Source organism: Coniosporium apollinis, assembly GCF_000281105.1.
Source record: "Coniosporium apollinis CBS 100218 chromosome Unknown supercont1.7, whole genome shotgun sequence".
Classification (NCBI taxonomy): Eukaryota; Fungi; Ascomycota; class Dothideomycetes; genus Coniosporium; species Coniosporium apollinis.
In genome coordinates this window covers 637,537-653,746 of record NW_006913269.1, presented here as the reverse complement: position 1 = coordinate 653,746, position 16,210 = coordinate 637,537, and the positions used below count along the sequence as shown (strand labels likewise).

General features: G+C 56.7%; 6 protein-coding genes across 6 annotated transcripts; 2 read left to right on the top strand and 4 right to left on the bottom strand.

Moving 5' to 3' along the window:
* Positions 1–496: 496 nt before the first annotated feature.
* On the top strand, positions 497–2,843 carry W97_02130 (protein transporter sec-23; the record flags this gene model as incomplete). The annotated part of the gene is made up of 2 exons (XM_007780032.1): positions 497–1,495; positions 1,542–2,843. 2 exons carry the CDS (start codon positions 497–499, stop codon positions 2,841–2,843), a joined length of 2,301 nt encoding a protein of 766 aa, XP_007778222.1.
* A 673-nt stretch (positions 2,844–3,516) lies between these two features.
* Positions 3,517–6,167, bottom strand: W97_02129 (uncharacterized protein; the record flags this gene model as incomplete). Its single annotated transcript, XM_007780031.1, has 2 exons — positions 3,517–6,005; positions 6,074–6,167. The coding sequence occupies 2 exons, from the start codon at positions 6,165–6,167 to the stop codon at positions 3,517–3,519; spliced, it is 2,583 nt and encodes an 860-aa protein (XP_007778221.1).
* Positions 6,168–7,433: 1,266 nt separating this feature from the next.
* Positions 7,434–8,606, top strand: W97_02128 (delta-aminolevulinic acid dehydratase; the record flags this gene model as incomplete). The annotated part of the gene is made up of 2 exons (XM_007780030.1): positions 7,434–7,637; positions 7,698–8,606. The coding sequence occupies 2 exons, from the start codon at positions 7,434–7,436 to the stop codon at positions 8,604–8,606; spliced, it is 1,113 nt and encodes a 370-aa protein (XP_007778220.1).
* Positions 8,607–9,053: 447 nt separating this feature from the next.
* On the bottom strand, positions 9,054–9,782 carry W97_02127 (uncharacterized protein; the record flags this gene model as incomplete). Its single annotated transcript, XM_007780029.1, has 3 exons — positions 9,054–9,192; positions 9,299–9,355; positions 9,442–9,782. 3 exons carry the CDS (start codon positions 9,780–9,782, stop codon positions 9,054–9,056), a joined length of 537 nt encoding a protein of 178 aa, XP_007778219.1.
* A 729-nt stretch (positions 9,783–10,511) lies between these two features.
* Positions 10,512–11,281, bottom strand: W97_02126 (uncharacterized protein; the record flags this gene model as incomplete). Its single annotated transcript, XM_007780028.1, has 4 exons — positions 10,512–10,692; positions 10,758–10,814; positions 10,953–11,044; positions 11,102–11,281. The coding sequence occupies 4 exons, from the start codon at positions 11,279–11,281 to the stop codon at positions 10,512–10,514; spliced, it is 510 nt and encodes a 169-aa protein (XP_007778218.1).
* A 651-nt stretch (positions 11,282–11,932) lies between these two features.
* W97_02125 (uncharacterized protein) lies at positions 11,933–14,948 on the bottom strand (the record flags this gene model as incomplete). Its single annotated transcript, XM_007780027.1, has 7 exons — positions 11,933–12,943; positions 13,029–13,112; positions 13,174–13,747; positions 13,910–14,395; positions 14,451–14,565; positions 14,617–14,817; positions 14,897–14,948. 7 exons carry the CDS (start codon positions 14,946–14,948, stop codon positions 11,933–11,935), a joined length of 2,523 nt encoding a protein of 840 aa, XP_007778217.1.
* Between the last annotated feature and the right edge of the window lie 1,262 nt (positions 14,949–16,210).

The window sequence follows — 16,210 nt, the reverse complement described above, 5'->3', positions numbered from 1 at the left end:
ACTAGATGTGACCGCTGCTGATTCCCAAATTCTCACAAGGATCGAAACGACCCTTCGAAGTCAGGCGCCCAGCCATGGGTCGAGTGTCCTCTTCGCTCAGCGCGAAAACAGCCTCCTCACCGAACCGTAAATCGGAGGCTGCCGACAGTAATGTGGTTTGTTGCTGGCGACGATTGAAGAAGGAGAAGAAGTCGGCGTCTGGCAGCGACGTTGGAATTCTCACGGGGATGTTCTGGCGCTAGTCTGCATTGGGGCCCGCAGCCGAGCCTCCGATGTGGCTCCGGGCTCTCCCTCCAGCATCGCGGCTGTTGTGAACTTCGTGGCCATAAGATTATATCGCTGCCGCCCTTCTACCCCCCATCACCGCTGCGCACTCCACCGAGCTCTGCACCCAACTCTGCACCCAGCTCTTCGACTACTTGGGACACAGCTGCCGAGTTCTACCACTACACATCTCAAGCCAGCCTTTCGGGTCCACGGTCCTCCTGCGCACAGCATGGATTACGAGTCGCTGAAGGAGCAGTGGGGGGAGATAGAGGACAGAGATGGCGTCCGCCTCAGCTGGAACACCTTCCCCAGCTCGCGCATGGAAGCTTCGCGCCTCGTCGTCCCCATTGGCGCCCTCTACACCCCTCTAAAGGAGAAATCGGACACCCCACTGTTGCAATACGAGCCCGTCACCTGCAAAGCTCCCTGCAGAGCCGTTCTCAATCCGTTCTGCCAGGTCGACATGCGAGCCAGACTGTGGATATGCCCCTTCTGTCTGCAACGAAACGCCCTTCCTCCGCACTACAAGGACATCTCCCAGGATGCGATACCGCCCGAGCTGCACCCCAGCAGCACGACGATCGAGTACCGGCTGGCGCGCCCTGCGCCCTCTCCACCTATCTTCGTGTTCGTCGTCGATGCGTGTCAGGAGGAGGACAGCTTGAAGGCGCTGAAGGACTCGATAATCATGAGCTTGAGCCTGCTTCCCCCGTACGCTTTGGTCGGTCTCATCACATTTGGGACCATGGCGCAGGTGCACGAGCTTGGATACACCGAGTGCCAGAAGTCGTACGTCTTTAGGGGAAGCAAAGAGTACACCGCCAAGCAGGTTCAGGAGATGCTCGGTCTGTTAGCACCAGGTCTTCGACCGAATATGCAGCAGCAGCCTGGCCGGGCACCCCCGCCGATGGGTCCTGCTGCGCGCTTCCTCCTGCCGGTTCAGCAATGCGAGTTCCAGCTCACGAATGCCCTCGAGCAGCTACAGAAGGACCCATGGCCAGTTGCGAACGACAGGCGAGCCTTACGCTGCACCGGTGTGGCTTTGAGTGTTGCTGTCGGCCTGCTAGAAACGTCGTTCCAGAATGCTGGTGGAAGGATCATGCTGTTCACAGGCGGTCCGGCGACAGAGGGACCAGGAATGGTGGTTGGGCCAGAGCTCAGGGAACCCATCAGGTCACATCACGATATCGACCGGGATAACATCAAGTACTACAAGAAGGCGCTAAAGGTTGGTCCCGGTATCTTCTACATGAGGTACATACTAATGCACATAGTTCTACGACGCCCTGGCCAAGCGGACAGCGCACAACGGCCACATCATCGACATCTTCGCAGGCTGCCTAGACCAAGTCGGCCTCCTCGAAATGAAGGGCCTCTCAAACTCCACCGGCGGCCACATGATCCTAACCGACAGCTTCACCTCCTCGATGTACAAGCAATCCTTCGCGCGCATCTTCGACAAAGACGAAAACGACAACCTCCTCATGGGCTTCAACGCCTCGCTCGAAGTCCTCACGACCAAAGAACTCAAAGTCACCGGCCTGATCGGCCACGCCGTCTCCATGAACAAAAAGTCCGCCTCCGTCGGCGAGACGGAGTGCGGCATCGGCAACACGTGCTCCTGGAAAATGTGCGGCATCGACCCCGCGGCCAGCTACGGCATCTACTTCGAGATCGCGGGCCAGGGGGGACCCAACCAGATCGGCCAGGGCCCGCAGAAGGGCATGATCCAGTTCCTGACTTACTACCAGCACTCGACGGGCCAGTACCACCTGCGCGTCACGACCGTAGCGCGCAACCTCAGCGGGCCCTCGGGCGACCCGGCCATCGCGCAGTCCTTCGACCAAGAAGCCGCCGCAGTGCTAATGTCGCGGATCGCCGTCTTCAAAGCCGAAGTGGACGACGGGCCCGACGTGCTGCGGTGGGTAGACCGGATGCTAATCCGGCTCTGCGGCCGCTTCGCCGAGTACAGAAAAGACGACCCGTCGTCGTTCCGACTGGAGAAGAACTTCACGCTCTACCCGCAATTCATGTTCCACCTACGGCGCAGCCAGTTCCTGCAAGTGTTCAACAACTCGCCCGACGAGACGGCGTTCTACCGGCACGTGCTGAACCACGAGGACGTGGGCAACTCCCTCATCATGATCCAGCCGACCCTCGACTCGTACGGCTTCGACCACGAGGGCTCCCAGCCCGTGCTGCTGGACTCGACCTCCATCCAACCCGAAACCGTTCTGCTGCTCGACACCTTCTTCCACATCCTCATCTTCCACGGCGAGACGATGGCCGAGTGGCGCAAGGCCGGGTACCACGAGCAGGAGGGCTACGAGAACTTCAAGGCGCTGCTGGAGGCGCCCAAGGAGGATGCGAAAGAGCTGATCCAGGACCGTTTCCCGCTGCCGCGGTTCATCGTTTGCGATGCGGGTGGCTCGCAGGCGCGGTTCTTGCTGAGCAAGCTCAATCCGAGCACGACGCACACGACGAGTGGGGCGTATGGCGGCGTGAGTCAGACGGCCCAGACGATCTTCACGGATGACGTCAGTTTGCAGACTTTTATGGATCATTTGATGAAGTGAGTCTTCTTCCCTTCACGCCTTTGGAGACGCCTTTTGTACTGACTACGCATCCTTCTGCTAGGCTTGCGGTTTCCGGAACGAGCTAGTCGGGCGGTCGGCGAAGTGCGTGGACTTGAACGCATGGTTATCCGATTGAGGATACCTGCTGTTTCGAAGAGATGGGAGTGCTGCTTCTGGTAGATTGCATGTGTCACTCGAGCGGGCGCGGGGTGGGGGGCGGCATGGTGCAAGCGGGGTTTGCGGACATCTCCTGTGGTCTCATCCTTGTGCGGTCTATCACGTAGAACTAGACACTTTCCCGACCGACAGGCTGCTGCTCTTCACGGACGAGACGATCCAGCAATGCGAGGTGAATGTGTCCAAGATGTTTGGGGATTATCATACACTACACTAGCAAAGAAGTGAGACGTGACCTATGTGGTCGTGCAGCACATAGCTACGGGTATCTTATGCAGCAAAATCGAAACCAACGCCAGATTGCCGCCCTAAATGTGTTGTACAAGGCGCCAGCAGCCCGGTGTATGAAACCTGTAGCGTAGGGGAGTAAGTCTGAGATCAGCGTCCACACAGCATCCTAGGACCAGACCAACGCCCACAGCAAACTCAACTCCATACGGGCAAGAGGAGGCACCAAAGCGCAGTCCATCTTGTATCCCCTGAAAACAAGCGCAGCTCAGACGCCTCCACGGCCCAACGACGGCATCTTCCACTTCTTCTTCACCAGCCCTATCTGATGCATATAGTCATCCCGCGCCAGCTCATCCAGGCTCTCGCTCCCCGCGCGGTGACGCTGCTTGAGGGTGTCGCGCCGCTCTCTGTGACCGCGGATCTGGCGAGCAGGGGAGCGGCGGTGGCGGATAGTCTTGGTGGGCGTACTACCTTCGGCATGATCCGGGCCGATGAGCGCGCTTGCGAAGGATGCGTTGCTGCGGTCGCGGAAGAGGGTCTGGCCTGGCTGGCCTGTGGTGATCGGTTCGGCGTGAGGAGGGAGTGAGAGACAACGGTGGTGGTGCGCGCGGGAGGAGGGTTGCTCTGCTTCGGCCAAGGGCATGGCGGTGTCTGAGTGTGTGTCGTTGGGAAGGGGATCGAAGATCATGGTGACTTCGGCGGAGGAGTCGACGTCGTCGGTTACGGAGTACCAGGAGCCCGTTGGGCCAGTCGCGTAGTCGGTGATGAGGTCGTTGATGGACTCTGGAGAGTGTCGTTTCTTCTTCTTGGGCTCCACATCTCCCTCGATAAGCAAGCCGGCGTCGGCGGAGTTGCGTTTGAAACCGTCGGAACCTGCCCAAGAATGCCGCTTGGATGATCCTTGGCTGGAAGATGCCGGCCCCGACGATGCCTTCGAATCTTTTGACCCTCTGTTGCTGTTTGACTCGGGAATCCAGGAGTGACGGCGCGGGCTCCCGGCGCTCCGCATTGTGTCCCCTTCTTGATAGCTATAGGGTTCGCCATCGTACAAGAGCGCTCGCTCTGGATGGAATTCCCAGCGATTATCTGTGGACAGCGACTTGTCAGACTGGGTGCTCGCTCTCTTTAGCGGTGATTGGAAAAGGATGAGCCCTTCACGCTTGTGCTTCCCCCGGTACGCACCTCGCGGAGTGGATTGGGCGTCTGGAGGAGACTCTTCGCCCCTGGCCTCCTCGATTCTTGATAGCCGCCCTTTCCTACGCGGCTGGGGTGCGTCCTCTAACGGGGTGATGGTGATGGAAGGTCTTCTGGACTCATCAGAGCTAGGCTCCCTGTCTGCTGTGTTGTCAGCCTGCGCATAGTCCTGACTGCGCAGGCGTTCCGGCATCTCGACGAAGCTCATAACATCTGGGTGGCTTCGCAAGGGATCAATCGGCCGCGTCGCAGGTCCGCCGACCCTCAACAGGATTGGCACTGTCTTCGGAATCTCCATCTTCTTCACGGCTGCGGTAAGCAACGGAGCGGTGCGGAGCTTGAAAGTGACATCGTCTTCGTCCTCTACGTCTTCGTCCATGAGGCTGTCATTGTCTTCGTTGTCTTGATGTCTTGATGCAGGCTCTGCGGAAACCCTGCGGTTATGCAAGGAGACATTGTGCAAGTCATATGGAAGATTGAAACTCGGATCGAAGCCAGCAAACAGCTGAGAGTCAAGACGTGGTGGGAACTGAGGTGTTGCGGTATGATGCGACTCGATGAATGGATCACCCCAATCTCCCTCATAGTACTCGTCCAGTGACTCACAAGACTCGTTGAGCGCCTTGTGGATTTGTGTAAGGTCGCTCATGGAGTATGAATGAGCGCGAGCCTTGTCCTTGGGAGCTTTGTTCCTAGTGGGATTGCCCCTCGCTGAGAATGTTGACTGCGCCTTGGATGGCGAGTCGAAGAGCTGCTGGAGCTTGGGGCTCTCTTGAAGAGCCTGCTCCACTGCACGGCGGCGCTGCACGCGGATCGTCAGATCTTCATCCTCCTCGCCCCGTGTCAGACTGAGCTCATCTTCGTCCAACATGGTGTGCCGTCTGCTCCTACGGCGACTGCTTGAAGTACGTGAGGGCAGGTGTTCTGAGATTGCATCCTTGACTCGACCGAAGACATGCTTGGTTTCGCGGCTGTCAGCCAGGGGCACGAGATTCTCGGGCTTGGGTGCTTTCGTGTGGTTGAAGCCGCGAAAGAGCCCTCGGCTGCGCGTTGGCTTGACCTCATCCTCGGCCGGCTGTTCAGGATAGGAAGCTTTGCTGAGCGTTCTTGCCAAGATCTTGAGGCCCGAAGGCAACCGCGGTAGAGCTGTGAGGTGAGCGTCTGGTGGATCTAAAGGTAACATGATTGGACCGGCCTTGTTCTCGGAGGTGAGCGAACTCTTGCTGGGTAATGTGAAGGATGAGAGCTTCAGGTTAGTAGATTTATCGACGAGTGGAGCGGAGGCCCGCGGATGATCACCAACAGGTAGGTCCCATGCAGGCGGAACTGGAGGCAGAGGTTTGTTGCGTACGTATGAGGGCACACGGGTGAAAGGTGCGTGTGTGAAGGAGGTTGCAGTTGGGCTGCTCCTCAGGCTTGTTGAGCTGCCGGCGGTGTGTCGCCTGTTGCCGATGGTGGCTTCACGATGCGAGTGCCCCTCAACGGTAGGTAAGGTTCCTGTCGGGCCGTCGGACGCGTCAAAGAGTCGCGGGACCGTGTCTGTGTTTGGGGCAGAGCTGGCTGCTTTTTCCGCAGAGGAGCAGTTAGAGACGATGACGCGCGACAGGAGCCGACGGGCTGGTACTGACTTGGTGCTCTCCTGTGGGGATTGGTGGTCTCATCCTCATCGCGAAAGACGGACAAGAAGGGTCTGCCGTTGCGTCGTTTGCCGTAGGTTAACATAGTGGCCGCGCAGAACAAGTTCAAACGAGTGATTGGAGTTGGTCAAAGAGCGTGGGACTCAAACAGAGCTGAGGATGGGATGGTGTGATGATGGTCCTCAACAGGAGAGAAGGCACGACCTCGGGAACTTGGAGGCTGCGGTGAGTGACCGGATCTGGAGAGTTGAAGATGTTGGACAGGCACAGCTGAAGCGGCATGCAATGGAAGAAATCTTTTATTGCAACGAGATGGTCACTAACACTTTGGCAAACTAAGTAAACAACATGGCATCAGAGGTGGCGCAATGCCCTCCAGCACATGGCAGACTGACAGTGCGGTCTGACTTGTCCAGAGCGACTGCCTGCTCGCCCTATCCATTCACATATTCGTGTACGTATCTTCTTAGACTGCTCATTAGCACTGTACAGCATTCTAGCCGCCGTAGAACGCCTCGGTCGCTTGCTGGGGTCGAACAGCGGTTCGAGTTAAGGCAAACACTAGATTGAGATACTGTACGCCTCTATAAAACAGCCAGCGCAGCAATCCCGCCTACAAGATACGCCACCCAGCTAGCTCGACCGACCATTGAATCTGACAGCGGCTTGACGGCATGGACGAAATCTCACGTCAGCCGGCGGTAGTCATAACTGTCGTGCAAGACGCATCGCTGAAACCCTCACCCTCGCCTCAAGCCGTGGATATCTTGAGGAGAGGCTGCGGCGGAGGCAGCTCTGCCTCATGAGAAGGTTGCATGCGCATGGCGACATGGAGCACGTTGGCTACTCCACGGCGGCATAGCTATACATGCTCAGAGGTATTTGGAAGGATTCGATGAGGTGGCGTGGGTGGTTGATCAGAGAGGTCAAGCTGGGCGGAATGGACAAGCGCGAAGCGCGGAGCGCCTCGCCTCGGCTGGGCGGCTCTTCATCGCAGGCGCTGGCGAATGGAACACCCGAAATTCGTCAGCGGACTGATGACCAGAGCCAACTCCACCTTTGTTCATCACCACATACACACACACTCGCTCTCTCTCTCTGCTTTAAGACTACCAAGAGCGCCCTTCTCTAACTTAGTCTTGATTTTGTGTAAGGCACCTCCAGAATTGTAGAACTACAGGCCTCCCCCCAGCCTCACCCGTTATACGCTCAGCCCTACCGCCGCCCCTCCCGCACTTGCAGTGGGAAACTCCGCAAAGCACTCGTACTCGTACTCAGACGAGTAGCATCGTTCTCGAAGAATAGACTGCAAGTGCTGCACGCCCGTCACCTCAACGCAATCCGAGCCACCATGTCCTTCTCATCCCTCGTCTCCGACATTACCTACCGCGACAACGACCGCGATGACCGAAGGTCGCAAGTGTCAAGAGCACGGTCGTATGCCAGTACTGCAGCCACAAGCGTCAGCATATCAGGCGAGGTCTCGAGTCAATTGCACGGAGGGTACAGTCACCCTCTTGCGCGAGCATGGCAAGCTGAGCGGCAATTGACCAAGGTGTGCCTCTACCCTGCGCCGTAGGCTGTGAATGCAGCCACTGACACGCTGCCTTCCCAGGCCATGCTCATATACCCCCTCTTCATGTCCGACCGCCCCGACGAAGAAACGCTGATCCCCTCGCTCCCAAACCAATACCGGCGCGGCCTCAACAAACTCGTCCCCTTCCTGACGCCCCTCGTCCGCAAAGGCCTACGCTCCGTAATCCTCTTCGGTGTGCCCCTCGCCGACGGTTCCAAAGACGCCCTCGGCACCTCCGCCGACGACCCCCAAGGCCCAGTCATCCAATCCATCCGCCTCCTGCGCCGCGCCTTCCCCTCGCTCTTCATCATCGCCGACGTCTGCCTGTGCGAATACACCTCCCACGGCCACTGCGGCATCCTGCGCGACGACGGCAGCCTCAACAACACCCTCTCCGTCGACCGTATCAGCGACGTCGCCATGGCGTATGCCGACGCCGGCGCGCACTGCGTAGCCCCCTCGGACATGAACGACGGCCGCATCCGCGCCATCAAGCTCAAGCTCATCGAGGCCGGCATCGCGCACCAGGTGGTGCTGATGTCGTACTCGGCCAAATTCAGCGGCTGCTTGTACGGCCCCTTCCGCGACGCCGCGGGGTCCGCGCCCTCGTTTGGGGATCGGAGGTGCTACCAGCTCCCCCCCGGCGGCCGCGGGCTGGCGCGAAGAGCGATCCAGCGGGATATCCAGGAGGGCGCGGATGTCATTATGGTGAAGCCGGCGAGCCAGTATTTGGATATCATTAGCGATGCCAAGGAGATTGGGAAGGATTTGCCGGTTGCGGCATATCAGGTCTCGGGGGAGTTTGCGATGATTCATGCGGCGGCGAAGGCGGGCGTGTTTGATCTGAAGACGATGGCTTTTGAGGCTACCGAGGGGATATTGAGGGCCGGGGCGAGTATCGTGGTTAGTTATTTTACGCCGGAGTTTTTGGATTGGTTAGGGAATTAGCGGGGACGAAGGCGATGAAAGGGCGGAAGAGAGCTGTAAAGCGCAGGGAGATGGACATGGCGCTATGTTATTGGAAGAATCATCTCACCGGGTTGTTGCATGGATAACGGCGTGATTTTTAGAGCTAGCCACCTGCTGTGCTGTCCCATTCAGGGTGCGGGCTCAAAAAAAGCGATCAAGGGCTCCCAAGAGCTTACAATACGATTCCAACTCCTCTCCATTTACCATTACTGATTACGACTACACTAGACTAGGAATTATACCAACATGAAGATCCAACTTTCTTCCCCGAACGCAGACAAACGTCCTTTCTTCATCATCCGCGCATTAACAACCAACGCATCGTTTCGCCTTAAGGAACGAACAGACCAGAAAGCGAGCCCAGAGCAACACCAAAACCCTCCACCCCCAGCGCCACCCGCCTAGGCTGCCCTGCAACACCTCCCCTCAGCCTTCAGGATCATAGGTGCGAAAACACTTATAACTCAAGATCCTATTGTCCCACCCACGTGACGCCAGGTCTCCCTCGCCCGGGTAACTGAACCCCCACATATCGCCGTCGTCTTCAGAGTCGCAGCCGTAGTCGCTGCAGCCGGGGTCTCAGCTGTGCTGTGCCGATTGCGGAGACGGGGGGGGGATGAGGGGGGCGTTGTGGTGCCAGGAGAAAAGGACGGAGGAGGGATGTCACATACTCATACACCAAGCAACTCACGCCCTCATCCGGCCCAAAAGACGAGACGCCGCCCTCCCTGCGAAGTGTCAGCGGGGGTATGGCCCCTGGTGCGAGAGGCGGTCTTCGAGCTGCAGTTTAGGGACGGGAGGCTGAGAGACGCACGCTTCGATGGCGCTCAGGTTGTGGCAGACATTTTGGGGCGTGTCGAGTAGCATGTGTCTGCAGACACCGGTCCAGTTGGCGCTGTTGCAGAGGTAGACCTGGAAGGGGTTGTTAGTTGGAGCCCGGGATGGTACAAGGACGGGGCTTTCGGGGGAGCGCACGCCGAGGTCATCGCGCTTGGAGATGCTGGAGTCGGCGTTGGGTACGGGAGAGAAGTCTTCGGCGGGCGGTTTTGGCATTGCTGCGGCGTGGCTGAAGGAGATATGGTAGGCGGCGACGACAATGAGGAGGGAGATGAAGAGGAGGAGGGCTGGGTCGAGCTTGTATGTGAAGGCAAACATGGTGGGAATAGGAGGTTACTCTGAATGGTTCGAATGTAAGAGCACCTTTTGCTTGATGCGTTAGGGACGACGGTATCAAATGTGAGTAGAACGGAGAGAACACACTTCAGACGGCGTGGAATTCGTGCAAGGAAACAGTTAGAAATATATCATCGAGGCATGGTCACTGTCATCGCTTCCACGAAGGCGAGTACACCACTACTATGGCGATGACGCGGTGAAGCGTAGCTGTGGGACCTGGAAGCAATAAAGCTGCCCGGGTGGCACATGTTGCACCACGAAGTGCGACTAGACGTATGCTACCTCAGTGGCGGGTGGACCGAGTAATGGGAGACGATTATTTGGGACGTCGCTACCCCAAGCAAACATGTACGCAATATCCGTGATGTCGGCATCCGTGCTTTATCTCGAGTCCAGCCCATGACTTGAACGACAGCGCACAGGTCATGTAACAGCGACGGGCCATCTGCATCTCCCCTGGCGTTGTTCGTGACGGAAGCCCACGTAAGTAGGATGGAAGAATTATGCTCTATGGAATATGATTAACGAGCTGAGAAGACGTCGTACAGTGCGGCCCTCGCTCAAGAATCCGGAATAGGGCTCGATCAACCCAATACACGTAGGTATGCAGTGACAGGACCTACCGAACGAAATAACCACTCGCAGGACTGCATTAAGAACGACACACCCCGCCTACATGAGATCCATGACCACCCACCCATAAAGTCCTCACTTCTGGCCCGGCAGCGGCAAGCTGTATCTCGATATGCCGCCCGTACACTCCAAAATAGAACGGCACTTCCAGCTCAAGATGTTTTCCGACCAACTGCTCCTGGTTATGTCACCTGTGCCCGGATATCTGTACCCCCACATATCGCTGTTGGGATCTTCGGCGTCGCAGCCGTAACCGCTGTTCCGGCTTAGCTATGCTAGCCGTTGGAGACGAGGAGAGTAGGTAGGGGAGAGAGAACTTACGAATGTACGTAGCAGGAGACACCGGGGTCGGGGGCAATGGATGTGATGTTGCCGGTCCTGGGGGCGAGTCAGTGGGGCTGTGGTGTCGTGTATGAAGCATAATCTCTGGTAGCGAGTGAAGTATACATGAACCCGGAGCAGCGCAGTGTTTAGACACGCAAAACGAAATGGACGCAAGGGACAGAGGGGGTATACCAGTCAAGGGTGTTCAGATTGACGCAAACGTCCTCGATCGAGGCCACGTGCTTGCATACACCGCTCCAATAGGCACCGTTGCAGATGTAGAACTGCGACGGGATTGTTAGCGGCACGGCAAGGTGGGGCGGAGCTTGTGTGAGGCATACCCCCATGTTTGGCGCCGGCGGGTATTGGCGCCGGTCGAGGTAGGCTGTAGGGGCCGGTAGCGCTGGGGAGGTGCTGGCTTGCGGGTCTGGTGCCGCTGCGACATAGCTGGGGGTGAGGAGCTGCGTGGCGAGCAGAAGGGATATGAAGGTTGAGGCGAGCGCGGATGAGAAGGCAAACATGGTGGAAGTCGTAGAGCTTTGGAACCTCTACGGGTGCAGTGCTATGCCTTACTTATGTGAGAGGGTGGAAGATATGAAGTACGCCTAAAAGCGAAGAGCATGACGCCAGGGAGCTTGAAGTAATGCAATGAAGTCATCGCGGATACTCCAATGAAGCACCGCAGGAACTACGAACTGACGTCCTTCCCACAAGGGCGGGTGTATCGCCACTTTAACGATTCCGCTGTTCAGCGTCGATGTAGGGCTGTGAAGCGCGACCCAAGATCTGAACGGTTACCTTGCTATCGTTACACCAACGCAACTTCGTGTCGGCATCCGCACCAAGCCTCCCAGGTTCAGCATAAATTGAGAAAGAGCGGACATACCACGTAACAGCAACGGTGCATCTGTGGCACGCTTCATAGACTATGAAGGAAAGAACGAAGGATATTCATACCCTTTGAGCCTCCATCGAGAATCTCGAACGAAGCTCAGCTGATCCAAGGTAGGTATATGATGACCGCAGGTATCAGACGGTGTAATTGTTCGTAAGACGACAAAGAGCGCAAGGCATCCGTCCTGCGCTAACGCGAATTATCCAAGGAAGACGTGTAAAGAAGGTACAAGAAGGGTGCCGTATGCAAAGTCGCTACATAGACAAGTGCAACGATATCAAGTAACCATCCAAGCTAACAACATGCCATCCGCAATGCAAACGCCCACGAACACCACCGCAACTAGAATGCTATACGACCAGCCGGCAGTGTGCCGTCTACTCAAGCACCACGCAACACCGGCAAAAGCGAATACGGCGGACGCAACCACGCCAAAGACGATGCCTGCATCGACCTCTTTGACCTTCTTGCGCCGGCCTGTGGCTGCGAGGGAAGTGGTGATGATGGCGATGATGAGTGATGAGAGCAGAGAAGTGAAAGACAGATATACTTTGATGTGCTCCCGCTCTTGGTGCTGACTGCTCTCGACCGGGGGTAAAAAGGACCGATGTGCGCTGCTGCGGTGCTGAGAATATGATGGATTACCACTTCGCAGTAAGCCCGTCACGCGGTTAAAGAAACCAGTTGGTGGGGCGACATTCGCCACCGTGGAACCGGGAGGCATAGTCCCGTAAGTGCGGCCTTTGATCGTGCTGGCGGCTTCGCCATCGGAGATGGACGAGTCGTCACCATCGCTATTTGCGGTAGCGGTGCTGGAGCCGCGCGACAGGAGCGGCCTGCTGCTTTCTAATGGCTTGCGCCGGAAATATGATCTTGTCTTTCTAAAAAGTCTGCTTAAGGAATCCTGGCCAGGGAATTTGGAACGTGCATTGGGGTCGATGTAGAGTACATAGGTGTCGTCATCCGATCCGTCCTCGGGATGATCGTATTCGCTCCAATACCGGGGGGCGGGAGCGGTCGCGGCGCCGTCGAGGTCTTTCGCGAGGACACCTGGCTCAAAGGTCGCTTTGCGTCTCTTCTTGGATGCGCTGAGTAGTGCTGTTGCTGGCAGATCAGGCACCGATGTTGCTGGAGAGCTCACTTGCATTGGCGTACTTGCGCTTGTGTCGACTTCTGTCGCTGAGGTTGAGGGGCCTCCAGAGGAGGAGTATTGTGCGCTTCCTGCAAGCCGCCGTCGCTTCGTGTTACCTTCGGGCAACTTGCGGATGTCTTTCGCCAACAAGGGTAACTGTGCGACATGTTAGTGCCACATTTTAGATCCACCATAGAGTTGAAGAGGTTTCATCTAGGCAGCTTCGTCACTGAACACCTACCCAGAATGGCGACTGCATGGTCTTGGGCCTACAGCAGGCCCATACCGCGTGAGCTTCTAGCGAGAAGCCACGTACACGTTCCGTCTGTGAATGGTCAGCATGCATTGAATGACAACAGCGGTCGTCAGTGACATGGACCTCTCACCAAGTGGCTAGAATCGAGAAGCTTTATCAGCTTTGGGGCATTATCACCTTCCCGACGAATCTGGAGAACAGCATAAGGAAAGCCCAGCACCGAGTCAGTGGTATGCGTAGTGTTAGTCCGCTTCAATTTGGCGCGTGATGATCTTTCCATGCTGATGTTCCTGTCCAGGGTAGCCCATGCTCCGTTGCTCGATGAGTTCACTAGGCCAATGAAGCGGGAGCGGTTTGCGCTGACTTCCACGAGGGGTTCGACCTGGGGATGCGCGACAAGCCACCTCCTCGCACTTTCTACCGAAGTCCCTCCTGTTGGGGTTGGAGGGTCGTTGTCGTCCCCAGTAGGAGATTGGTCCGAGGGTTGCCGGACATTGAAAGGTCTTCCAAGGTCAAGGAAGGCGGCGAGGTGCTTGCGCTTCAGTTTTGCAGGCTGTGTCTCACGCAGTTCGGGTGTAGCCTGATCAGGGGATATGGTGACAGCAGCAAGCGCGTCTGCTTGAGTCCATCTTGCGGTACATGCAGCTTTTGTCATGGACGTGCCGGTATTGTCCTCGCCATCGCTGATGGCGCTACTACTCTGCCTCTGCGCGAATCGCTCCAAGTCGTCGAGTAAGAGAGTGCCAGCGTCGGGTTCTCCGTCTGTTTGGGTGTTGCTGTCACTCCCCTGGCGCGACAGTCGGTGAGATGGAGTCCAGGATGGGGTGTCCGCAGGACTGAGGCTCTTCCTGCGTTGTGACATGAACAATCGCATATGCTGCAGCAAGAGCACTTGCAGCTCAACCAGGTTGTCCATATGCACCCAATATAGAGCTCTGTTTCCAGAATGCCCCAGGGGTAGCGTGTCAAACGCTACATCGAAGTCCAGGTCTGTGCCTTCCGCTACAGCAGTCTGTATCTGGATCGTAATGGTTGTCGATGACTCACGCCTTGTTCCGGAGCCTGGCCCAGCCTTTGCGGACGTCGGTTCTGCATTCCCATTCTTGTGTTGGGCTGTTCGAGTAGCCGCCTGGAACGGCGCTCTTACAGCCTCAAGAATGTCTGAATAGTACTCCAACAGCGGCCCAATATCCAAGTTCGTGAATGATTCAGGCTTGTTCAGTACGTCTTGCCTGACCCGACTGCCCAATGTGTCCGATCGAGTCCATTTCTTGTATTTCTTCAGGAGTTTGGTAAAAGCCAGACGCTGGGCGCTGACGAATCGAGCGAGCGATCGGAGGTCGTCACCGGCCCTGGAGAGCAATCAGCTTTAATGAAGAACATAATGGCGTCAAGCTCTATGCGCACCTAAGGACCTCTTCTTCAATCCTTGCATATCGTTCCAGGCGTTTGGCAGGTATCCGGCTAGGCGCAACCAAGGGCTCGCGTGGTTGGAGTCGGCGAATTTGCTTGTTGAGGTGGTCTGTATAGATTAGCAGATGTCCAAAGTACACAGCTGGGAGGTTCAACATACCCAGGCGTCTCTCGATCTCGCCCGACTTGCTCTTGACGAAGAGGTCCACGCGCTGGTGTTCCTCAACGAAGACGGCATAGAGATTGTCCTCGAACTGCGTTTCCGTAATGTTCCCCTGACCAGGTATGGATACCGCTTTGCCTTTGCCTGGCGTTGTGTGTTCTTTGATCAAGAGTTTTATCTCGTCGTAGTCGACGTTGTCTGGCGGTTTGCAGCGATTCGGTTAGCGATCCACAACGGCCATGCAGGATCCCATGAGGCCGTGGCGTTAACAACTCACAATTGGCCCACTCAGGAATCGAACGCTGTCGCAAGGTGTCCCCATACTTCATTGCTGTCTGAGTGATGTTTGACGACTGTAATAAGCCAAGGGTCCAACAAGTGGGAATTGAAGTTGCGCCAGGGCCGGCGGCGGTTATGAACTGCGCTACTCCACAAAATCGCCGCCGCTACCCTGCATTGAAAGGAAATCGCCGGTGACAAGATGGTGACTGCTTTCACAAGGTTCTTGCATTCTCTAAGTCGGGGGCTGCTCCTGTTGTCCCTCCTGCGAGGGTTCCCAACGGATCGCAGGTGTCAAGCATACGACGGCGCGCTCCTTGCCAACATCCTCTCAGCTCTTCAGAATCCTGGTTCGCCTTCTAATTGACCGTGATCCAAAGCTTGTTTAAAACCACATCAATTGGTGCAGCCAAGCAGCTAGACAGGCCGGATTGAATACCGGTTCCTGGGCAAGTTGGAAGGCAAAGGCGCCATGACAGCGTTTTGTGACGGCCGTTTTCCACCTGGCACCTGGGCACACTCGGCAAATCCACGCAATCGGCAGCAGCCCGAGATCCAGGAACCTGCACGCGAGCATCGGAACAAGGCACGACAAGCACGTCAGCCACACAGCTACGATCGGTGTCGGCTCCGAATACGAGGTGTTCCCGCTCCAGATTCACTTCATGACTCTCATTAGTTACCTGCTGCTTCATTGCTGCGCGTATCCCATGTTTCATCGTTCGCCCGCGTAGAGACTCACCAAAGTGTTGCATGAGCAACCAGTGATGGTTGACGCTTCTTGATCTTGATCATACCTTAGGTAACTTTCTCTGAGTCTCCACGTGCCCAGGTGTAAGGTAAACCATGAGGTGGCCACAGTCCGCTAGCCGACGGACAACGGATCCCCCCTCCGTCTCATGCAGGACGCGCTCATCTTCCGCCACTCTAATTCCTGTAGGTGCCTCAAGTTGTCTGGAACACTGCAGGGCTTTCTGCAACACATCGACCCCAAAGGAACAAGCCGAGCACTGCCCGGCCAGTACGGATTAGTGTGGTTCATTGATTGCGTCATCAGAAAGAGCGTGAGACGGAGCTGCATCGTCGAGTGCAACAAAGTAGCCATCTAAGCAGAGAACTTCCAATACTAGGGACCTGATGGGTTACCACGTTGCGTAGCGAGTCGATAGTAGGTTAAGGTGACGGCGGAATTTAACGCCAGGGTGGAGCGGAAACCCGGCGCCCAGCTCGTCCCGGCGGGGCAGTTTTTCGCGACCTCGAAAAATCACTGAAGGCGTTTGACGACCACCGCACAGCACAAAGCTGCCACTTG